The sequence below is a fragment of the Nyctereutes procyonoides genome, unplaced genomic scaffold, assembly GCF_905146905.1.
Source record: "Nyctereutes procyonoides isolate TBG_1078 unplaced genomic scaffold, NYPRO_anot_genome, whole genome shotgun sequence".
Taxonomy (NCBI): Eukaryota; Metazoa; Chordata; class Mammalia; order Carnivora; family Canidae; genus Nyctereutes; species Nyctereutes procyonoides.
The window spans coordinates 6151170-6175950 of NW_026575128.1; the positions used below are offsets into that span (position 1 = coordinate 6151170).

At 53.4% G+C, this 24781-nt stretch overlaps 1 protein-coding gene across 1 annotated transcript; it reads left to right on the forward strand.

Moving 5' to 3' along the window:
* The first annotated feature begins 3842 nt into the window (after positions 1 to 3842).
* Positions 3843 to 14939, forward strand: TRAPPC3 (trafficking protein particle complex subunit 3). The gene is made up of 5 exons (XM_055342072.1): positions 3843 to 4023; positions 12069 to 12166; positions 12412 to 12511; positions 13554 to 13736; positions 14199 to 14939. The coding sequence occupies exons 1-5, from the start codon at positions 3982 to 3984 to the stop codon at positions 14316 to 14318; spliced, it is 543 nt and encodes a 180-aa protein (XP_055198047.1). The 5' UTR covers positions 3843 to 3981; the 3' UTR covers positions 14319 to 14939.
* Positions 14940 to 24781: the final 9842 nt, after the last annotated feature.

Consider the following 24781-nt stretch of genomic DNA (forward strand, 5'->3'; position numbering starts at 1 on the left):
CTTTCTCTCTCTCTCTCTCCCTCCCAAATTAATAAATAAAATCTTAAAAAAAAAAAAACCAAAAGGGGGAGAGCCCTCTGGGATAGTTCTTCTTCCACCACCCCTCACCCCTGTGATCTTGAGATGACTACAAGGATGAAGACCCTGGGTGGAAACAGTGGGATACCTTCATGGGCTAGACCTCAACAAGAGTGGAGGGGAAAATAAATGGTAGCTAAAGATGAAAAGACAGGCCAGGGATGGTCTCTATAGGAAGATCTGAATGCCAACTGACGTCATGATCTGCATGACCTTGATCGTGAGGAGTCGTGAAGGGGAGGGGTGAGCAGTGCGTTAGAACTAGAAATTCTCTACTGTGTCTAATGATCTGGGATTGACTTGGAGGAGTCATTGCAAAGACAGTGTGGGATTAGCCTACGTCAGCAGTTCTCGGCCAGATGCAGTTTTGCCCCCAGAGAGGACACTTGGCAACGTTGGGAGAGGCAATTTTGGTTGTCACAACTGGGTGGGGGGTCCCCGGCATCTAGTGCTTGGACATCAGAGATGCCGTTAACATCCTACAAAGCTCAGAGCAAAGAATCATTAGGCCCAAAACATCAACGGTGCCAACACAGAGGAACTGTTCCCTAGACTGAGAGTGGAGGCATCTATACCCCCACACGACGCTAGTGGTGGGGACAACAAGGCATCTGGGAGTTAGCCAACTTGACGGACAGTTCTCTTGGAAGCCCCAGGCTTTCTGTACAACTGAGGAGTCCAGAGAGAGTCTGCGGAGGATGGCAGAGGGGCAGCCAGGAGAGCAGCGTCCTATGATTGATTAAGTTGAAGCAAACAGATGGACAGATGGAGTTGGCTCCTTTCCTTCTGTGCCCTGACTGACCAGGATCCCTGGCAGATCCCATGCTCGGAGAAGGTTTAGAGGGTATATGTGTCTCTGGGTTCGGGCCTGGGTGACCGTGTGTGGGAGCCTCACATGGCCCCCTGAATATCGGACAAGCGAGGCACTTGTCACATCAGGGACCAACCGCAAGCCCCAACAGGATGCCCTGCCCTCTTTGGTCAGGGGCAGGGAACTCTCAGCTCCCCTGTGCCCCCCCAGCGGCCCAGGGCAGTCCCCTCCTCCTCGGAAACAGGCATGAATGAGCTGTTCCTCTCACCATGAGGCTGGGCCGGGGCTGAGGGCAGGTCACTGAACAGGGATCAGAAATATGTCCCCTTTCTGATCCCCCTGGGCAGGGTGGGGAGCAGGAGCAAGAGCATTCACAACCTAGGTTTGGTGAGCCAGGGTCCAGGATGAACCTGATGGAGAGGTGAGGGAAATCACCGGGAGACAGACAGAGATCCGAGATATGAATCAGACCAGGGCCCTGGAGGCTGCCACCACACTTACAAAGTAGGAAGTGGGAGGGCCCCAGTGGGGGCAGCAGGCGGAACAGACACCAGACTCCCGCTCCTACCCTGCCCCCCAGGCGCTGCACTGTGAATGGGTCTCTAACCCACACTGCTCTCCTGGGGAGCCCTCCAGGCCCACTCCCTGGGGCTGGGGGTGGAGAATGTCCTCAAGGGCGGTGGTGACACCAGCTGCAAAAAAGGCCTCCCTCCCTCCAGCTTGGGGAGAGAAGGAACAGGGACAGTTGGAGGGGGGGAGGAACGCAGATCCAGGACCAAATAGGCTCAATGCTTTGGATTTTTGGGAGGGGTCTTTGTCTAGAGCCCCTGCTAGGAATGGGAAGCTGTCCCTGCTGCATTCTTTTTTCTTTTATTTTTTTTACAAACATTTTATTTATTTATTTATTTATTTATTTATTTATTTATTTATTTGAGAGAGAGAGAGAGAGAGAGAGAGAGAGAGAGGCAGAGGGGAAGCAGACTCCATGCAGGGAGGCCGATGTGGGATTTGATCCCGGGACTCCAGGATCACGCCCTGGGCTGAAGGCAGACACTCACGCAATCGCTGAGCCACCCAGGCGTCCCTGCTGCATTCCTTTCTAGAGAGAAGGAGAGAAGGATGGGAAGGGGTGCCTAAGTGTTCCTAAATGTCCTGGCCCTGAGCAGGGGTGGAGAGGGACTGGGATTTGGGGATGACGGAAGCCTTACTGAGAACCCCTGGAGCATGGGTCTAAGGAGCTTTAGGTTCCCATCTGAGCAAGGAGGAGACCCTATAAGTCAGTTTGAAATGGACCCCACCCCTGTCCTTGATTCACAACTTGTGATGCAAGAAGGAGTCCCAATGAAAAAGACTCCAAAAGGAACAATCATAGGCGGACAGAGGAAGAATCTCAGAGGTCGGAAGATGGGTAGGGAGAGGCTCCACCTCCAGCTTCTCCAGAACTACCCTGCCTGACAGCAGGCTGGGTGGGGTCGGGCGGCTGGCCCTGACTGTGACTCAGGTTTCTGTGGGCAGCCAAGGGCAGCCGGCAGGGAGGAGCCCAGACCGAAAGACAGGCCAGCCAACTGCAGCTTTCACCTCAGCTGTCCTCTCTCCTGGGAATTCGGGAGGTCCTTCCCAGGCCGTGGTGGGGCCTCAGGGGTGCTAGCCGGCCCTTGCTTCCTTCCCCCACCCCAGCCAGCTGGCCTGTTCCTTCCCAGCACTCTCAGCCAAGGCATTGACCCTGGAGGGAGGAGGAGTCAAAGGTCACTGCCTCTAGGGAGGCCCCGAAACGTCTGTGTTACTGGGAGAAGGGTATACTAACCATGGGTCCTGCACCCTGACGGAGAGACTGGGGGAAATCTTGAGAACTGGCTTTAAGCCGGGGCAGCCTGGGCTCCCCCCCACCCCCAGACTCCCCCAGCCCGGCTGGCTCCCCGGCTAGGCTGGTCGTCATGGTGAAGGCTAGGGGCTAGAATGCAGCTGCTTACAAGTCAGGCTTCCAGGCTCAAGGGAGGGGAGGATGCTCGGGCATCCACTTCCAGGCCGGGCCTCTCACGGTTGACCAGCCAGAGGGGACGGCTGGAGCTGAAACCGAAGAGCTATGGTCAGGGACTGCAGGACTTCCCCCTGGTGACGGGTGAGGCTGTGGCCAGCACACCCCCTGATGTCTCTGGGACCTGTTTGTTGGGCTGTTTTTACAGAGTAGCTGGAAGAAAGGGAGACACACTCTGTGGCCAATTGCCGCGCACTCGTGTCTCACCAATCTTCACAACAGCTGGGGGAGGTCCAGGGACTTGCCTAAAATGGCAAAGCTGAGATTAAAATCCAGGATTGGCTGTTACCGACGTTGGTGATCTTTCTTTTCCAGGGAGCAGGCAGGGTAGCTGTTCTTGGGGAAGGAGAGGGGCAAAGTGGCCTGAGTTTTAGGCAACCGACTAGATGTCCCATCTTGAGGCCACAGTGGTAGGGTGCAGGTACTGGCTGCCTTTGCAGCTGGGAGACAGATGACAGTGTGATAAGAAAGCCACTAGTGAAATGCTTGGCACAGAGGAGCTTGTTAAGTATTTTTGCAGTTAAAAAAAAAAAAAAAGCCAGATTCGCGAATGAGCCGTAGCTAGTGTCCTAGCACATCCTGGGAGCTTCTGGCTCTGAATTGCAGCAATAGCGGAAGCAGCTAGTTCGAAAGGGGGACTTTCCAAGAGCAAGCCCGCGAGAGAGGAATTGGCGGAGCATCTGCGAGGGTGAGGGTTGTGGGCGGAGGGGAAGGAAGCGTGCGGGCGGGACGGGATCACCGCGAGCTCCGGACGCCACCCAGCGGCCAGGGCGCAGCCCCGGCGGGAACCGGGCACTCACGCGGACCCGCGCGCGAAGCACCCTGGGAGTTGTAGTCCAGCGGTGCCGCCGGTGGGGAAGGCTGGGTGCTGTAGTCCGACGTGTGTAGGGCGGGAATTACCCCCGTAGGCCAGACCGCGAGTCCCGTGGTGCCCCGCGGCGGGCCGCGCAGGCGCGCTGAGCTGCTGCCGGTCAGTCCCGGAGGCTGAGGGGTCGCGCGGTGTCGGGACGGGTCGCCGAGTGGGTCTGCGGCGAGGCGGGGGACGGCGGCCGGCACCATGTCCAGGCAGGCGAACCGCGGCACCGAGAGCAAGAAAATGGTAACCGGGAGCGCGTGACTCGGCGGGCGGGGCGGACTGGGGCGCTCTGGGGAAGGGGCGCGGCTGGGAAGGGCTCCCGCGGGGGGGGGGGCGGGGAGGGGAGAGGGGAGGGGGGCTGCCGGAGGGGCAGCAGGGCAGAGTCTCGGCGGGGGGCGTTGCAGGCCTGAGGCGGGTGGCCGGGGCCCTGCGGCCCACTGGGTGCTGCACCCGCGGCGGCGGCGGTGGTCCCCGCACCCGGCCCGGCACTCGATGCACAGCAGCTCCTTTTTTTTTTTTTTTTTTTTTTTTTAAGTAGCAGCTCCTTTTTAATCCGCAAAGTGACTCTCTCAGGTGGACAGCGTCACCGCAGTTCTACGGCTCAGCCAGGTTGCAGCACCCTTGCCCACGTTTGCAGCTTAGGGAGAAGAGGGAGCCTCGGAACACAGGTCTCTAACTCCAGGGCTTCAGAGCCGCTAGGCCCCTTATAGGTATCGCCGGAGATGCCCAGATGCTGGTCTTGCCCGAAAGGAACTTCCGATTTGGAGGAGTAAGAGGTGGGCCAGGGTAGGCAGTAAGTGGCGGTGCCCCTGCGGGGGAGGGGGCGCTTCCTTCCTGCCCTGGGAAGAGTGGGGCACCGGGTCGTCGCGTAAAGGTTGGCTGCAGGTGGCAGCTGGGCCTGGAAAGTAGCGCAGATGATGTTTATCTCCGAGTGAAGACCTCTTGGCAGGTGTTCCGTTTCTTTGCCTTTTTTTTTTTTTTTAAGTATTTATTCATCAGAGACACGGAGAGGCAGAGACACAGGCAGAGGGAGAAGCAGCCTCCATGCAGGGAGCCTAATGTGGGACTGAAACCCGGGACTCCAGGATCACGCCCTGGGCTGAAGGGAGGTGCTCAACCCCGGAGCCATCCTTCTTTGCCGCGTTCTGATCTCCTCCAAAATTCCCCATGCTGTCTTTGTTTTCTTTTTTTTTTTTTAATTTTTATTTATTTATGATAGTCACACACAGAGAGAGAGAGGCAGAGACACAGGTGTCTTTGTTTTCTGATTTAGAAACTAAATATCCAAGGTTGCAGGTTGGGGAGGCCGACCGGACTCGGGGGTCCTTTGTTGATGCTCCGCTGCTCTGGAAGGGTGATTAAACACCCCTCCCACCTTGGCATCGTACAGCAGGAATTGCACCAAAAATGGGCTCCAGGAGGCCCTGATGCTCCAGGGTAGTATTGGTTTTGTCTCCGACCCCTTTTGAGAAGCTGCTACCTATGGATCGTCTCCCCAGAAATATTAGATTGACAAACGTATACACAGACGTTGACTTCCATTTCGGGGGGGGGGGGAGGGGGGATTTGTGGGCTCCCTGGAGATCCTACATGGATCACAGCTTAAGAGCTTCTGTTTAGGGGGCACCTGACTGGCTCAGTCTGAGGAGCAAGCAGCTCCTGATCTCGGGTTTGTGAGTTCAAGCCCCACGTGGATGCAGAGATTACTTAAAAATCTTAGGGGATCTCTGGGTGGCTCAGCAGTTTAGTGCCCCCTTCAGCCCAGGGCGTGATCCTGGAGACCTGGGATCGAGTCTCACATCTGGCTCCCTGCATGGAGCCTGCTTCTCCCTCTGCCTGTGTCTCTGCCTCTCTCTCTCTCTCTCTCTCTCATGAATAAATAAATAAGATCTTAAAAAAAAAAAAAAAGCTCTCCTGTTTTGGAGGAAATACCAGAAATTTAAAAGAAGAAAGTTATATTTTGTTAGAAAAGAGAGTCACATAGGGAAAAAAGCATGGACTTTGTTGGAATTATGTCTTGATTGGTCCTCAATTTCCTTATCTATAAATTGGGCATAATAACGCCTGCTTAGGATTAAGTGACATAGCAGTGTACAATGTATGGGACATAGTAAAAGTTTCTTTCTCCTTTTCCTAAGATAGGAGCAGATATGAGAGGTCTTCATGCTTAATTTTCATATCTTACTCTGGTTTTTTATCTTACTCTGTTTTTTTTTTTTCCTGAAATGTTTAATACTGTTCGAAGCAGAAACCCCCAGGTTCCACCCTTGACCCCCGGTGTTCACTTAGCTCTGGCGAGTGGGAGAAATAGGGAAAGACAGCAGCACCCTCATCTCAAGGCTTTTGCAACTCCCAGAGTCTCTGCTTAGAGAGTTCTTCCCCCCAGGGGTGTCTGGCTGGGCTAGTTCAGTCCATGGAGCATGCGACTCTTTTTTTTTTTTTTTAAGATTTTATTTATTTATTCATGAGAGACACACAGAGAGAGAGAGAGGCAGAGACACAGGCAGAGGGAGAAGCAGGCTCCATGCAGGAAGCCCGATGTGGGACTCGATCCCAGGTCTCCAGGATCACACCCCGGGCTGCAGGCAGCGCTAAACCACTGCGCCACCAGGGCTACCCCTTCTCAGGGGTTTTGAGTTCAAGCCCCACATTGGGCATGGAGCCTACTTAAAAAAAAAAAAAAAATCCTTCCTTCCCCCAGTGAGTGACCCTAATCCTCATCTAGTTACTCCCCACTCATTCATAGTTACTCAGATGTCACCTTCTCTGAGAGGCCTTCCCTGACTACCGTGACTAGTTTTCCTACTGTTTTTCTTCATAGCGCTGTTTCATTATGAATTACATACTTGTTTATTTTCAGTCTCCCCCATGAGAATGTAACCACCAGAAGAGGGATTTGTTTTGTTCACTGCTCTATTCCTAGCATCTAGAGTGATGCTTGGCACTAGGCAATCGATATTTAGTGAAAGAGTGACATGAAGGTTTGGTGCATCCTCTCATTCACTCCCTGCTGGCGCCTGCTTAAGGCTTGTCACATGATCCTCTTTGTGGCCACCTGGTTTTGACCTGCTCTTCTCCTGCCAGGAAGTCTCCCCCTCTAGCATCCCTTTTTCCCGTTGGCCCTACCTTCTGCCGATTGCCGTGTTCCCACTTAAACATTCCAAGACTTAAATGATTAATATGCCTGAGGAGCTAGACCTCTGCTTTTAGTCTGGGCGAACAGAAATAGCCCACATATCTGGCAGACTTTCCCTGAGCCCTGACTGTATGTGTAGGTCTGTCTAGGTGCTCTGAGAGACGCAGGCCTAGTCCCTAACCTTGAGAAGCACAATGTATGAGGCAGAAGAGTATACAGCACAGCGGCATAGTGCTGTCTGGCCTGGAGTCCTGGCTTAACTGCTTACTTGCCTTGTTACTTTGGGCGAGTGTCCTGATTGTCGTAAGCATCAATTCTACCATTTAAAAAAAAAAAAATAAGTTAGGGCAGCCCGAGTGGCTCAGCAATTTAGCACTGCCTTCAGCCCAGGGCGTGACCCTGGAGACCTGGGATTGAGTCCCAGGTCGGGCTCCCTGCATGGAACCTGCTTCTCCCTCTGCCTGTGTCTCTGCCTCTCTCTCTCTCTCTCTCTCTCTCTCTCTCTCTCTCTCTCTCTCTCTGTGTGTGTGTGTGTGTGTTTCTCATGAATGAATAAATAAATATGATCTTTAAAAAATAAGTTACAAAATGTAGTAGTAGTATCTCTCATGGGGTTGTTCTAAGAATTGAGATAATGCATGAAAAGCTAGCAGTGTGATGGTGCATGTTACGTAGTTGGCACTCGGTGAAAGTCAGCAGGCATCCTTGTTAGTAAAGTTATTAGCTTTTATGGGTCTGTATAGTGTTTGGTTCCTGAATTCCGTGGACAATCAAACCTTCCCTTATTTTGTGTCATGTTACTAGTAACCCAACCCCAGCGGCTCTCTTCCCAGGTGAGATACTACTCACCTGGTACCAGGTGCTCAGGTGAGATACTACTTTCGTAGCAGCACTCAGAGTCTCCCTGACAGGAGGCCGGAGGCTGAGACAGGGATGGACTCCGTCCTGTAACTGACCTTCATTCCCAGCTTTTGGGGGCAGTCATACTGAGTTACTTGTGTTGGTAAAAATAGTGAATGCGACTCTTGGAGCATTAGCTCCAAAGATCAGTCCCCTTAAGGAGATTTGTTGTTTGTCTGGGGCACTAATTGAAAAGCCTTTTGAAAACTACCAAGTGCCATAGCTCACCTGAAGTACGGCTTGGCTTAACTTGTTCTGCTCAGGTTGTGCCTGTAGGACTGGGAGATCAGATCACCTATTCCAGTATGAAACCACTCCTGTGGTTGTTCTGAAGAGAATATTTAAGTGCATTATTCTCAGAGCCTCCCAACAATCCTATAATCAGCGTGACAGATTTTACTGTCGCCATTTTTGAGTGAGGAGATTGAGATTATGCAAAGTGAAGTGACTTAAGTAAAATCTCACGCTAGTAAGTGGCAGTCCAGACTCAGAATCAGGTCTTCTGACTACAAACCCAGTATTCTTTCTGTATGTCTTACTAGTTGTTACGGAGTTCTTTTTTTTTTTTTTTTTTTTTTTTTCGGAGTTCTTTATGTTGATTTAAAATCTCCCTCCTTGAACCCGGCTCGGGGTACTCTCTGATACCACACCACAGAGAACTAGTTTAAGAATAAAAATAGGGATCCCTGGGTGGCACAGCGGTTTGGCGCCTGCCTTTGGCCCAGGGCATGATCCTGGAGTCCCGGGATCAAGTCCCACATCGGGCTCCTGGCATGGAGCCTGCTTCTCCCTCCTCCTGGTCTCTGTCTCTCTCTCTATCATAAATAAATAAATCTTTAAAAAAAAAGAAGAAGAAGAAGAAGACGACGACGACGACTGAGTCTTAGTTACCTAACCTTTCACCTGTAAAATGGGGATAAATATTGTTTGTTCTCCTAACCTCTCATGGTTGTGATTAGGGTCAATGAGAAACTATCTGTGAAGGCATTCTGAAGGTTTTATAAATGTTTATGGCCATTATGATTAAACATAATTAAAGCACCTGAAAGTAGGAATGTTGCAGAAGAGATTCCTGTGTTTTTCTGGGAGGGAGAATGTAGTTATCCTGTGCAGTGAAGAAACTGCATTCGGGATCCCTGGGTGGCGCAGCGGTTTGGCGCCTGCCTTTGGCCCAGTGCGTGATCCTGGAGACCCGGGATCGAATCCCGTATCGGGCTCCCGGTGCATGGAGCCTGCTTCTCCCTCTGCCTGTGTCTCTGCCTCTCTCTCTCTCTCTCTCTGACTATCATAAAATAAAAATAAAATTAAAAAAAAAAAAAGAAACTGCATTCGTTGAACGAGCTGGCCTTTAAGGTCTCGTGGAACTTTTTGTTGTAAGGGTCACACAGACTGAAAACCCAGATCAACAGTAACTTGTCTTCCTCTTCTGCTTTCTTTTTTGTTCACTCCTCTCAAGTCACACAGGTCTCTTAGCTGTTTCTCAGCCATGGCAGACATACTCCCACATCAGTGCCTTTACACTTGCTTTGCAGGATCTCTTCACCTGGATATCTTCATGGCTTATCCTTACCTCCTTCAAGTCTTCACACAAATATCACCTTATTGGGTCTTCTTTGAGTATCCAATTTAAAATTGATCTCTTGGGCACCTGGGGGGCTCAGTGGTTGAGCACCTGCCTTTGGCTCAGGTCGTCATCCCGGGTGACAGGATATATATATGAATGTAAATACCCCCTGATTTCTGTCTGTGCTTGTTTTTTTTTTTTTTTCCATAGCTCTTATTATCATCTGACAAGCCTTATATTCAAATTATTATCTGTTTCTCTCCTATTAGATAGTCCCTGGAACATGGTAAACTTTAAGTAAATAACTTTTCTATACCACAGTCCCACTCCTATTTTTTTTTTATTTTTTTTTATTTATTTATGATAGTCACACATACAGAGCGAGAGAGGCAGAGACACAGGCAGAGGGAGAAGCAGGCTCCATGCACCAGGAGCCTGACGTGGGATTCGATCCAGGGTCTCCAGGATCGTGCCCCGGGCCAAAGGGAGGCGCCAAACCGCTGCGCCACCCAGGGATCCCTCCCACTCCTATTTTTAAAGTATAAAGATCAGGACGCCTGGGTGGCTCAGTGGTTAAACATCTGCCTTTGGCCCAGGGCGTGATCCTGGAGCCCCAGGATTGAGTCCCACTTCGGGCTCCCTGAAGGGAGCCTGCATCTCCCTCTACCTGTGTCTCTGCCTCTCTCTCTGTCTCTCATGAAGAAATAAAACCTTTAAAAAAATAGATTAAGTATAAAGATCTTTAAGTTACATATTTGCATTGCGCACTGTTTCAAGTAGGCTTAGTTCATAATCAGAGACAGAAACAGACTTGCAAAATAGGAGAGAGTCTGGAGAGCCTGGGCCAGGAATCCCATTCCAGATCCCAGGCATATTGATACTGTGACCATGGATAGATCTGTCTAGAACCTTGATTTTTGTTGTTGGTAAACTGGGGGCTGCTGCATGTGTAAGTTCTCAATAACATTGCAGTATATCTGCTCCTTGGCATTATGGTGGGTCGAGGCTGTTGGAATCGCCATCCAAGGGCTCGTTAATAATGGAAGGAAAGCTCTCCTGATTGAATGCAGTGGTGCCAACTCTGTAGACTGGTAACTGCTGGATTGTCTCCATCCATTCACGTCTAAGCCATTCTAGTGCCAAACCCTTAACTTTACTAAAAAATCATTGTGCTCCTTAATAGCTTCCCCTTAATTGCCATATTTGGTAAATGGTCTCTTGGAGACACCCTGATCTGACTGTTTTAGCTCAGTTCAAAAAGTTTCCTGATTCTAAAACATTCTCTTTGACTTCCTAGTACAGCTAAGTTTTTCGTTGCTGGTTGTTATGGTTTTGTTTTTGTTTTTGTTTTGGGGGGGGTTATTAATATTGCACTTGTAAGGAACAGAGGATAAAATGAACACTGGCTTAGGAATTCTTGGCTTTTGTCTCCCAAAATTACTTTTGTCAATGATTAGCTGTTGGTCCTTGGACATATTATTTAATCATTTGAGTCTGTATTTCCTCACCTGTAAAATGAGATTAATTCCTGCCCTTTCTGCTTTACAGAATTCTTGTGGGATGGAAAATGAGATCATGAAAAATAGAACGTAGTGTGTAAGCAAAGGCACTCCCAGTACTATTCTTGCAGCGACCTTGTCACCAGGGCTTGGGGATGAGGTGAGGGGCATTGATACGCTGCGAGCCTGAGCCTCAACATTATTTGGACTTCGCTCTCCAGAAAACTTGAGGACAGAATGGTGCTCTGCTCCAAGTGTGACAAGAAGGAAGTGGCTGAGTGATTACTTCCATGCAAATATATTGGTCCTGATGTGCTGATAGCATGTTTCTCCCTTTACTTGGCTCTGATGGTGCCTTGCCCCACACTTCATGCCTTCATTCTGCAGTCTTGGTATCAGTCATCCTGTCACCTTCCACACCCGTTTCTTGGCCGGTAGGTGACAGGAGCCTTTATCTGAGAAGACTGTGATTTTAACTGTGATCATAATAGAAACCAGTCCAGATCAGTATTGTATTTCAGGCACACAAAAAATTGGCTTCCTTTCAGAGTTACTCCTTTCCTGGAAACATTTTCGCTCTGTGTCAAGAGGAACATTACTTTTCCTTATGCTGGTGACTTAGGAGGGGCATTGTCAGTGCAGTGGACTCTAGGACTTCTTTCCTCCCCACAGACCAGGCCGCCGGGTCCTCTGCTCTCCTGGGTAGGGCACTGGGAGTGCAGTTGAACTCTCGGCCCTGACGCTGCAGACATGCTTGGGTGTGGAGAAGCCATGGGTCCAAAAAGCTAATCTGTAAATGTCTTCTCCAGGTCTGTCTTTCATGGTATCCAGTGGATGCCGGCTATGGGAGGGTCCGGGGTTAGCAGAAACCCACCTTGATGTGTTGGAAGAGTGACTGCTTCATGTGCGAAGTGCCTTTTACAACCCGTTCTTGAGCATTGGTGGTATAGTGGCTAGCATGGCTGCCTTCCTCTTATAACCCGTTCTTGGACTTTGGCTTCATGACTGAAGCCCTGCCACCTTGACCATGGGGGGCTGCCCTCCTTGGCCACCCAAGGAGTGATATTCTTTCCCAGTGGACACAGATGACCTTCCTTGGAATCCGGACAGCTGCGCTGAGGCTGACCTAGAGTCGTTAAACTTTTTCTTTGCGCTTCTTGTTCCTAACTGCCTTTTGAATCTCTTTTAGAGCTCTGAGCTCTTCACCCTCACCTACGGGGCTCTGGTCACACAGCTGTGCAAGGACTATGAAAATGATGAAGATGTGAATAAACAGCTGGACAAAATGTGAGTAAGCTCCTCTGCAGGAAAGACAAGAATGGGGCTCCCCAGGGCACAGTCTCCAAGGTTCTTTAGAGCCCAGAATGGGGTCCTCTTTTGTAAGCTACATTTTCAACATAGTTTCCGCTCAGCTCATTTATTGAGATGTTTTAGAATTGTCCCTGATTTTCCCTGTACCATCAGCAGCCTTACATTCAGACATAAGACGTTCACACTCCATGATATGGTCTCTTCTCTCATTTTCCTCCCAGGGGCTATAACATTGGAGTCCGACTGATTGAAGATTTCTTGGCACGGTCCAATGTTGGGAGGTGCCATGACTTTCGGGAAACCGCAGATGTCATCGCCAAGGTCATTATCCTGGGCCACCTGGCTATGCTGAAGGATGTGTCACTGGGAGGCACTACTTACCACTCTCTCCGTCTCCCTTAGAGGGGCCCTTAGTATTCTGAAAGACTAGTCAGGCAGCTGTCTGGGCCAAACAAGCTGTCCTGGTGGTTTGGGAATAGCACAGAGTATGAAGAGGGTTGGGATCATCCGGGTGGATGAAAGCCCCCGTGAAATCAAAGCCAGATCTCGACTGTGAAGATGTAGTAGGGTAGCATGGGGTAAAGAATACAGATTTTGGACTCAGACAAACCTGGCTTCATATTCTGGCTCCACTCCTTTCTAGTTAAGGGTAAGTTACTTTTAACCTTTCTAATTACCACTTACCTCATCTTTAAAAGAAACTAGGAGTTACCTCACAGGGTGGTTTTAAGGAGTAATGAAATAATAAGCATGAGCTCTCGGGTGAAATGAATGCACTTCACATAGTGCGCTTGTAGGAAATGGTCGCTATTGATAATAGTAGCGTTACGTTTTGTAGACTTAATAATAAATGATAAAACGCCTCTAGTTTTGTGGCGTCTGGCACCTAAAGGTTGATTCTTTCTGTTGTAGAGCAAGCTGGCCCAAATCATAGAGAGGGCTGACAGTGAAGAGAGCTTTAGCTCTGTGAAGATTTGTTACTAGGAGGGTGGATAGAGGGAAGGGTGTCTTCAGAGTAATTGTGCTGCAGTGACCTGTATTTGCTTTCAAGAAGGGTTCAGGATAGCACAGAGGACAGGGCAGTGGGCTGGCCCTCCCATATGGTGGTTCTGGGAAGCCAGCCCCGTCAGAAGTGGAGGTGGTCAACGCGTTCCCTGATCGTATGAGGCCTTGAAGGAGCGGGCTGTGGAATTATGCAAAGATGCTTTTCCTTTTTTGCCCTGAATACCTAAAGCCCCGGTGTTTGCAGAGGCCACAGTTTTGTTCCCAAGCCACCTAACTCTCCTTCACCAGGCCCAGCAGGGAAGCTGCTGTGCAGCCCTGCTGCCCTTCCCCCACGGCGCTGTTGTGTGTCCCCTGACAGGTGGCGTTCAAGATGTACTTGGGCATCACTCCAAGCATCACCAATTGGAGCCCAGCTGGTGACGAATTCTCCCTCATTTTGGAAAATAACCCCTTGGTGGACTTTGTGGAACTTCCTGATAACCACTCATCCCTTATTTATTCCAATCTCTTGTGTGGGGTGTTGCGGGGAGCCTTGGAGATGGTGAGTGCAGCTCTTTCCCTTCTGGGACACCCGAGGTGCAGTAGGGGCTTGGTAAATGTTTGAATGAATGAGAGAGAGAGAGAAGAAAGGCCCTGGCTCACCTCAGCACTTGGCTGCCTGAGATGTGATGCTGCTGAGCACAGGTTCCAAGTTGGATGCCTCTCCGTGGTGATGACCCTCCCTGACGGTGGTGCCGTCAGCCCCCAAAGCCCAGCACCGTCCGTTCCCAGGTTGGCTCATGTGGGGCCAATCTCACCTGTGGTGGTTCTTTGCTCAATCCGTCCTTAGGGTCGGGGCCACTGCTTTCTACAAGGGAGCATTGGAATTGGCAGTTCTTGTTCTTGCCGGAGAGCAGTGCCCTCGTTGGGACTGCTGCGGATGAGTCAGTTAGAGCCTCGTCCCCCGTGGTTCCCAGAGCCTGTGGCTAGGCAGCTGCCCCTTTATTTTCCTACTGTCCCTCAGGTCCAGATGGCCGTGGAGGCCAGGTTTGTCCAGGACACCCTGAAAGGAGACGGTGTGACAGAAATCCGCATGAGGTTCATCAGGCGAATTGAGGACAATCTCCCAGCTGGAGAGGAGTGACCATCCCCAGGACTGGAGGGGAGCCCAGCAGGAGCACTGCTTGGAATCCGAAGCCTCAGAGCTCCCTCGGCCCTTAGGAACTGAGTGACTCTCTAACACGGTTGTTACATATTCTTCTAACTGTTTCCATTCTCCAGGCTGAGATAGTCTCTTTACCCCACAAGCGCAAGCGTACACATTCAGGAGGGAAACTCTTTCCTCCAGTTCCCTTCAGAGGGGCTGGATGAGGCCATGTTTGGTTGGACTAGAAAGAGCTCAACCGTTTTACATTCCTCTTTGAATTTTCCAAAGCAAAACCCGTTTTGACCCCATTCAGAGAGAGGCAGGCCTCCCCCGTCTTTTCCTGGGCCTTCGGGAAACCATTGGTGAATGGCTGTGGAGAATCCAGGGTTGTGGGACGGGGGAGGAGAGGCCGATGGGGTGGATAGGAATTGCTGGTTGTAGTGTGACACTCTCGTGCTTGCCCGGAAGGAGGAGTCTTGTGCCGGGAACACTGACTACTGGGAAGCCACACAGGTCTCATTCCTCCCTGCTGTTTGGAGGCAACATCTCCTCTTTTTACAGAGGGTCCATCCTTTTTTTCTTACGGTTTCTTCAGTAAAGACACATTCTTGAGTGAAATCTTAAGTGTGTCCTGTTTTCTTTCCGGAATTTTGTTGCAGTGAAGTGAGGAGACCAACTGAGTTCCTGTGTCCTGACTAACTTTTACTTGGTCTCAGAATGGCTCCTCCACCCAGACCAAAGTCTGGGAAACCTGGGTGCAAATACCCCTTCAAAGTCATTTTTGGGTCTACTGTCTAGTAAAATCTAGAAGCAGACCATTATCCTAGATAGACCTAAAATGGACTATCTTATTAAGCTCTTGGCCACTGAGTCAGAAGAAAGGAGAGGGGCTCCTTGCTCGCTCAGTCGGTAGAGCATGCGACTCTTGACCTCAGGGGCGTGAGTTCAAGCCCCCTGTATGGTGTAGAGTTTACTTAAAAATAATGACAATGAAAGCCAGGTTGGAGAAGGTTTGAGAGAATAAATGAAGACTAAGGGTACCCAATTTTTCTTCTTTTTATAAAAGATTTTATTTATTCATGAGAGACACAGAGGCAGAGACACAGGCAGAGGGAGAAGCAGGCTCCATGCAGGGAGCTGATGTAGGACTTGATCCCGGATTACACCCTGGGCCGAAGGCAGGTGCAACCACTGAGTCACCAGAGCTGCCCCCAATTTTTCTTTCAAAGACTTTTTGCTCTTTAAAGAAGAGCTAAGGGGGTACCTGAGTGCTTCAGTCGGTTCAGGCTACAGCTCTTGATTTTGGCTCAGGTCTCGATTTTGGGGTTGTGAGATCAAGCCCAGTTTTGAGCTCCCCGCCCTGCAGCGGAGTCCCCGCTCAGTGGGGAGTCGGCTTGGGGTTCTCTCTCTCTTTCTCCCCCTGTCCCTCCTGCTTATGTGCACACATGCTGCACTCACACTCCCCTTCTCTCTCTCAAAATAAATCTTTAGAGAAAAAAAAAAACTAAGAAGTAGGGTAGTGTCTAGAGACAGAGAGGAAGTCAGAGGAAAGTTAAACCCTGTGATGTTGGGTACGATCTATTGAGTGCTTACCGCATGTCATACTAACACTTTACTTAATCCACAATAATTCCATTATTCACAGTGATTCCACTTTTAGAAGACTGCAAATTGCCCGAGGTCATCGAGCCATTAGGTGGAGAATCTAGGGCACCAAGCCCACGTTCTTAGTCCTGATGCCCAGCTGGCACTGGGGGAGGAGGGGAGCAGTGCTGCAGCCCACTCTCCCAGCCTTAACGGAATTTAGGAATGCTTTTCGGGCACCGGGCAGCTCAGTTGGTTGAACTTTGGACTCTTGATTTGGCTTGGGTCATGATTTCAGGGTCATGAAATCAAGCCCCATGTTGGGCTTTGTTTTGTGCTCAGCGCCATCTGTTTGTCCCTCTCCCTCTGCTCCCCCCCCCCCGCCCCCAAATAAATCTTAAAAAAAAAAAGACCTCAGGATAGCTTTTCAAGGGATGGATCAGAGGTTGTCAGACCATATTGGTAGCATTGTTCTTGGAGACAGTCTAGACCTTTGAGGTCCAGATACTCAGGTTGTTGGGGTGGGGGGTGGGGTCCCCAGGCTTTTCTCAGGGTTAGAGCACAGGCCTGAGGTGAGGAGAGCCATTATAGATGCGGGGGGTGTTGGGGTTTTATAGGTTAGGACTGGGGTCTGGGACACCCAAATAGAGGCAGTTTGCACACGACCTGCCTCCTCCAGCTGGGTTAGGCCACTAAAGGATGGGGAAAGGTCACCTTTTTGTTCCCAAGTATAGGGACACGCCCACGGGGATCGTGTCCTTCTCTGAGCTTCTTTACCTTCCACTCCAGGTACAATTTGAGGCCTTAGGGCAGGTACCCCCTTTGGTCAACCGTATCCTTAGCACCCATCGTGGGGCTGGGTCCAATCACACCAGAGCACGAGTGAAAGAAGGAGATTAAGGGAACGGATGCCGGGGCCCAGTTGCAGGAGCACCGTGTGGTATCCGGGCTCCACGGAAAAAGTGAGCGGCGCCACCCTTTCCTTCTCCGGTGGGTGGGGGGGATCTCACCCTTCCTCTTCTAGCTCCACACCTACTTTCCGGCGTCCCAGCAGCCGTTTGTACGGTATGAGGTGTTAGATACTTCCTTTCCCGGAGTTCAGCACAGGCCGCACCAGAGTGGGCAAGCTGTGGAAACAAGGCCCCCTTGGTGATTTTTCCCAGTTGACAGCCCCACAATTGTGTGATGTGCACGCAGATGCTGAGGGAAGGGAGGGGCTGCGGACCACGGAGCTGTTTGGAACATCACCTCGTCATCTCTCCCAAAGGAGCCCAACACACAAGTCCCAGCAACCTAACCTCGGGGGCCCCCCCCCGCCCCCACCACTGGAATCACTGTGGATTGTATAGGCCTCTACTTTTACTACAGCTCTGAGGCTGGGACAGCCCCCCAGGCTAGGCCGCGCCCCGCTCTCCACATACTGCACACCTGCAGGAGGGCCAGGTCTGCTGCCTTTATAGGACGGGCTGAATGCTGGGGTCAGCAGCCTGCTGGCAGTGGAGATGTGGGGCCCTAGGGGCCCTGCTGGTGGCCTTTGGGCTTGGCACCCGCTAGGTGGACCTCAGAGAGGTGTTGCTCTGCAGCCTTGGGCCACCAGGGGTCTCCAGATCCCCACTCTCCTGTCCCAGGGTGACCCTTGGAGCCCTGCTTTTCATAATTTGCTGGGAGCCGCACCTGATGGCCCGACTCCAGAGGCTGCTCAGGACCTGGAAGCGCCCCCTTCTCCGGGGCTCTCCCTAGGGTCTGACAGCAAGGCTTGCGTGCTACCAGGCCCAAGGACCTGCCTCCTGGGCCCAGGGCAGTGGAAAGAGCCCTTTGTGCATCCCCTGGACTCCCCCGCTGGCCCTAGTTGCACACGCTATCCCTGAGCCCTCCCCTCATCAACCCCCTTACTTCCTGAGTGGAGCCCAGAGCACCAGGACTGGCCCCCTCCTGCCCCACGGCCCCCGCCCCCACCAGTAACATTTCCTCGGTGGCTTGGCCTCCCCTGTATTTGTGCTGGGCATCCAGAGAAGGAGGTGGCAACAGAAATTGCATTAAGTAAAATTAAAATAGTCTCCTAACAAGTAGTTCATTGTGGACGGTGGGGGGGGGGGTGCAGGAAAGCATCCTCCCGGTCTCTGGGAGCTTAAGTGCTACCATGTGCTGCTCCCTGGAAGCCAAAGGGCCAGTGGGAGGGGCGGGGAGCCTCACTGTTACCGATCCGGCCTTTGATGGCGCGCCAGGCCTGACCCTAGGACAGCCGAGGGCCACTGCCAGGGGAGCTGTGGGACGCAGCGCATTCCTGGGGGTAATTTATGCTCCTGGCAGGAGGAGAGGAAAGTTTCTACTGTGGGGAAGGGGGTGGAGGGAGGGCGCTGCCGAAGAAGTCAGGGGCTGGGTGTTGTGAGGGGCAACGGAGGAGCCAATGGCAGCACCATCTTACCTCGGCTGGAGCTGGCTCGCTCCGCTGGTTTGGGTGGAGGCCTCCTCCAGGAAGCCCTCTCTGATGCACCTCTGAGCTGCAGAGGAGCAGCCCCCTCCCTCTGCGTGGGCCTGTCCAGGTACAGCCCCCAGGGGGCGCCCAGAGAAGCCGCTGCTCTTCCCTCCTGGCTCCGGAGCCTGGCCTGTCAGCCACGGACACAGCTAGGACGGAGCCGGGCTCGGGAGGGCCGGGAGGACGAGGTGACGGCAGGAGAGCGCGTGCGAGTGAGTGTGGATGACAAATGTGACAAATAGCAACAGCTAGTATTTATCGAAGTGTGACTAGGTGCCAATCAGCGACGGCCTCAGAGCCTCGCATATATTTCTCCTTTAGCCTTCACCACGCCCCTACCCCTGTGTCCATTCTGAAGGTGGGGAAACTGAGGCACGCCGCTGGGACCTAGTAGGTTCAGGACTCAAACCCAAATCGTCTGGTATTGGACACCAAGCTCTGCGATATGTGTTCCGGGTGTAAGTGTTTGGGTGTTAGTGTGCGTCTGTCTCTTTGTGTTCCTTTCATTTGACAAAACTCCTTCATTTAACAAACGTGGAGCCCTGTGCCGGGGGCACTGGGCCAGGGAGAGGCTGGCGGCTGCTGTTGCTCAGGGAGCAGCCGAAAGCAGGGGTGGTGGCAGGGAGGGGACAAGAGGCTGAGGACGAGAGGCAGAGGTGAGTCCTGACTCTGCTCCTTACTGGCTACGTGACACTGAGCAAAGGATTTGAACTCTGAGCATCAGTTTTTTTCCATCTGATTATGGGGAGGTCTGGTGACTCCATCGGTGAAGCACCTACCTTCGGCTCAGGTCATGATCCGGGGTCCTGGGAGGAGCCCTGCACTGGGGGAGCCTGCTTCTCCCTCTCCCCCTCCCTCTGCCTCTCCCCCTGCTGTGCTCTCTTTCTCTCTCAAATAAATACATATTTTTGTAATGGGGATTATAATAGTGCTTACTTTACGAACTGTTCTGAGGATAAAACAAGATGAAGTGCGTGCTATAGGTGGAGTTCCCTAACTGGCAGGTAGGATTATTAGTGTGCTGTCTTGGAAAACTACTGCGCGTGCATCTCTGAGGGGCTCGGTGTGTGCAGAGAGGAATTTTGGGAACCCAGGGCTGGGTCTGCAGTGTTCACCCCTGCATCCCCAAGCTTTCAGGGCTACTTTTCAACACGAAGTAGGTGCTCAGTAAATGTTTGTTGACTGCATATTGACTGAGAGTGAGGAGGAAGTGAGAAGGGCCCCTAGAGGGGGGGGAGGTGTGGACCTCCACTGGGACCAGCTACACAATTTATGGGGCTCAGCGCAAAATGAAAAGGTAGAGCCCCTTGTTCGAAACTCGTTACGAATTTCAAGATGACCCAGCAGAGCAGTAAACCGAGCCCGTCTGAGTGGGGAGCTCTGTGTGACCACACAGGTGGGCATGCCCACAAAGCCAGCCCTGGCCTCCATTTGTGTGAGTCCCCAGCTGTCCCCAAGCCCAGATGTCCAGGAGAGAGTAGAAGCAGACTCCAAGCACGGTCTGCCATGCTTCCCGGCCTGCCAGAGAGGAGGTGAGGAAGGGAGGGCAGGCCAGGGGAAAGCAGGGGGAGGGCCCAGCGACCAGCAGACTTCCTCCCCAGGAGCCCTTCCAGAGCCAGCCCTCAGCCCCCCAGCCCTTCAGGAGCTCGCCGCTTCCCCCACCAAGCCACCAGCCGGGGCCTTGGGTGGTCTGGGCACATGTGGTCACATTTAGACATTGATTGAAGCAAAATTGTTATAAGATTAGAACATTGAAGGTAACTTTAATTTCCACCGCATTACTGGGATTTTTGAGGATGGGGCTGAGAGATCCCCTGGGGTGGACGTGAAGGAGGTGGGGGGGGGGTTGCAGGAGGGTCTCTACTTCTCTAGGCCTGCAGGAGAGGCCTCTGGCAACTGAGAAGAAGGAAGGAAGGCGAGACAGAGGGAAGGACTTCCCAGAACTTGTCAGTCCTCCAGCAGATGTGCAAGTTGGGGGGGTGGGAACAGGGGGTGGGGTGCAGAGTGGCCAAGGCCCTGGTGCAGCAGGAATTTGTCAGCACCACACCCCTCCCCAGACTATCTGCACACACTGGGCCACACATCTGTGCAAACATCCCTCCCCCGTCCTCAGTTTGCCAGACAGATGGAATGGTGGCAAGAGGAGGGTTCCATCCAGGCCCTCCCGAGGCTCCAACCTGGGGTGCTTGGAGCCTCGAGAGTTTTCTTACTGGCAGATCAAGATAGAAATTTAGAATGAATGGGGGAATCATGGTAACAGCAATAAAGATTATGCACATTAACTGAGTCACTTCTATGCGCCCGGCCTGTGTAGACTTTATATTAAGTCTGTCTTCCAAGAGGCCCCGCGGCACAGCAGGTCAGCCTGGGAGCCAGCTCGCCCACTTCCCAGTGATGTCACTGTGGGTGAGTCAGTTAACCCTCGGCACCTCAGTTTTTTCCATCTACAAAGTGGGTCCCGCGATAATAGCAACCTCAAAGGGTTTGTGAGGATTAAATGAGTTAATCCATATAAAGCACTCACAATAGTGCCTGGCATGGAGGAAGAGCCCTGGGAGACTTTGCTGTTACCTTTCGGGACTATCATTATCCCTCTCTTAAAGAGAAGGAATTTGAGGTTTGGAGAAATGAGGTCACTTGCCCACAGTCACAGAGAAGCAGAACTGGGATCCAAACCCAGGTCTGCTCGACTCCTCAGCCCATGCTCTGAACCATCCGGCAGCTGCCAACATTGGCTCTGTCAGGGGCTGCGCTAAGCAGGTTACATGCCTCGTCTGGTTCATTTTATTTTTCTTATTTTTTATTTATTTTTTAAAAAGATCTTATTTATTTATTCATGAGAGACACACACACAGAGAGAGACAGAGGCAGAGACACAGGCAGAGGGAGAAGCAGGCTCCATGCAGGAAGCCCGACGAGGGACTCGATCCCGGGTCTCTGGGATCACACCCTGGGCTGAAGGTGGCACTAAACCGCTGAGCCACCCAGGGGACCCTCATCTGGTTCATTTTAAACACCCACCTCATTTGATAGGCCTGCTCAGGTCTAGACCAGTCCTTTAAAAATTTTTTTAAAAAATTTTAAATAATAAAATAAAAAAAAATTAAGTAAGGGGGCCTGGGTGGCTCAGTCAATTAAGTGTCTGCCTTCGGCTCAGGTCATGATCCCAGGGTCCTGTGTCGGGCTCCCTGCTCAGCGGGGAGTCTGCTTCTCCCTCTCCCTCTGCTGCTCCCCCTGCTTATCCTGTGTGTGTGTGTGTGTGTGTGTGTGTGTGTGTGTGTGTGAAATGAATAAATAAAATCTTTATTTTTAAAAAAAATTTTTAAAAGATTTTATTTATTCATTCATGAGAGACACAGACAGAGAGAGGCAGAGATACAGGCAGAGGGAGAAGCAGGCTCCCTGCAGGGAGCCCAACGTGGGACTCGATCCCGGGTCTCCAGCATCACGTCCTGGGGCAAAGGCAGTGCTATACCACTGAGCCACCCGGGCTGCCCAAATAAAATCTTAAAAAAAAAAATTTTTTTTAAGTGATGTCTGTGCCCAATTTGGGGCTCGAACGCACAACCGCGAGATCAAGAGTCACACACTCTCCTGCCGGAACCAGCTGGGTATCGTAGGAGAGTCCTTGAATCCTCTCTGCCAGCCTAACTCTTGCGGCTGAGGGAGCTGAGGCCCAGAGAGGGGCAGTAATTTGTTCAAGGCCACACAGCAGGTGACCCCTGGCAGAGCCGACCCTCTGCTACCCAGACACCACCAGGGACAAAGCGAAGGTGGAAGCCCCTGGCGACTGGGACGGCCTGGCCCAGAGGTGAGCCCTGATGGGAGAGTCTGCGGACATCTGGCTCTAGGACACTCATTTCCTGCCTGGAAGTTTGCTATGCAAAGCGCTGGTGGACAAGCAGGCAGCTGTGGCAAGGTCATGGCGAGGCTGTGCCAGCCTCTGTGCCAGGGTGGGCAGCTGAGCCCCACCAGGAGAGTCCAGTGAACCCCAGGGCTACGGGACAGCAGGACTGGGCCCCACTCAGGCTCGCAGGGGGCGTTGAATGAGGGAGCTGCGCTCCTTCCCCCTGCAGGGCATTTGGCAGAAGAAGAGAGGGGGTGGGGACCCTGTGTGCCACAGAGCATCAGGCCCCAAGGCTTCAGGGAAGTTCGGGGAGTGAGTCAGGAGAACCAGGGGTGGGACTGGCGGGGCCGGGTGAGGGTGCGATGCTCACAGGACCCCTTCCTCAGCACAGCCGCCCCATCGCCTGCGCGCCTCAGCTCCCCCTCCTTCACTGAGCACCCCTCATCGCTCTAAGAGCGGCTCGCACTCAGAGCTCAGTGCTCTCGAGCATTGGGGGGTTTCATCCTCACAGCTACCCCCACCCCCGAGCTTTGCAGATGAGGAAACGGAACCCAGAGAGGTTAGGTGACTTGCTTAAGGGCATGCAGCTGGGGACTGGAGCACTTGGACTTGAACCCAGGCAGTCTAATTCCAGAGTCCATGCTGTCAACGTCCGGCCCCTGCTCCTTAGCTCCCCCGCCACTGCCCCCCCCACCCATCGGATCCCTATCAAGGGCCTGGTTCTCGAACCAGCTCTGGGGGAGGGCATGGTCCTCCACCCCAGCCAGTGTCCTCTCAGGTCCCCGGCCAACCAGCCCCCTCCCCTTCCTAGGGCACTGTCCCGGCCTGGGCCCCTGTGGTCCCTTCCAGGGTGCCTCCCCCCGGGAGGCCAGAGCCAGAGACCTCTTGCAAACCACCCCCGCCCCAGTCGGAGGAGAGGGACAGGAGTGGGCCCAGGCCCTGGAGGTGGGCAAGGGTGAGAGGCCCCACGGAGGAGCGGTGGGGCTGCTGTGTACCTTGGCCGGGGGACAGCAAAGCGGGAGGTCCTTGGAGGGCAGGCGGGAGGAAGGGGAGGGGATGGTGGAGGTAGGGCCCAGACCCCAGACAGGCTGCCGCTGGCCCTCCCTGCTCCTTTCCTAGTCCTGTTGATGGCTCAGCCATTTCCCACTTAGAACCCGCACACGCACCCCAAGCCCCCTGCTCCTGGCCCCAGTTCATCTGACCTCCTCCACTTCACTTGCTGCCTCTACCTCCCCTGAGGCTATTCCTTTAGCCTCTGCAGCCTGGCTCCTCCCCTGTCCCCCCCCAACAGTCCCTAATCATTGGTCCCAAAGATGCTTTTCCGTGACACCTGACCCTGGGGGGAGGGGCACTCCCTGGCCTTCTGGAACACTCCATGCCTTTGCCTTCTGAGTCACTGCTCTCCCGGTTTGCCCCGTCCCCTTCCTGGCCTGTTTTGCTGACCCTCTTCCTCTGCATACGCTTTGAATGTGGGGGTCTCCAGCATCCTGGTCCTGGCGTGGGCTTCCTCGTCTCCCTGCACACCTTCCCTAGGCATAGCCTAGGTGGCGTCAGTCATCGGTCATTCAGTCATCGTCTGTCACCACAGGCCCGGAATCTCCAGCCCCCGCCTCTCACTTCCCTTATGGATACATGGAAACCCCACAGGCATGGTCCTCACACTGTCTGACCACCCTCCTTGCGGCCCACCCCGCCCATGCCTAACCTCAAACCTGGGCGCTGTCCTTGCCCCTCCTCCCTTCACCCCTGTCCTTGCCCCTCACTCCTACACCCAAGTCCTGCCTGTTCCACCTCCTCCCACCCCTGACCCTTCCCTCCAACCCCCACTGTGTGGACTAGCCCGGATGATTCTAGCAGCGTCCTCCAGGGGGGTCCCGGGCTCTGTCTGCTGCACAGACATGGGGGGGGGGGGCTCTTCCTAAGGCACAGACTGACCGGGTCACTGCGCTCCGCCCCAGCTTCTGCGGCTTCCCGGTCCCCTGGGGGGAAGTGCGGCCAGCTCCAGCCGGGGACCAGCCCGCATCTCCCTAGACCCCCCGAGGGCAGGGCGCGGGTGGGCGCAGGGAGCCGAGCGGAGCGGGGGCGCCGTCGAGGCCGGGCGGGCGCAGGCCTGGCGGAGGCTGCGGAAAGAGGAGGGAGGAGGGAAGAGGGAGGAGGCCCCGCCCCGCCCGCCCGCCGCGCCCCGCCCTCCCCCGCGCACCCCTGCAGCCCGCGGGCCGCCGGCACAGGACGCGGAGCCCTGCCCGACCCCGACGGCGCCCAGCCCGGAGCCCGCGCGCCGGAGCCCCGGAGGCCCTGGAGGGAGGCCCGCGAGGCCCGCAGCGGAGGCCGGCGGCGCCCCTGCAGGTAACGGAGGCTGGCGCGGGGGGGGGGGGGTGGCTCGGGCCGGGGTGGGCGCTGGGATGCGTACGCCCATCCCCATCCCGCTCCCGCTCCCGCCCCGCTCCCCGCAGGATCCCGGGTACAGGCCTCTCCTCCCTTCCCCTCCCGGAGCGCTCTGCGGCGCCCCAGATGCTGCGGCTCCTCCCGGCACACCCCCACCTGGGGAGCCTC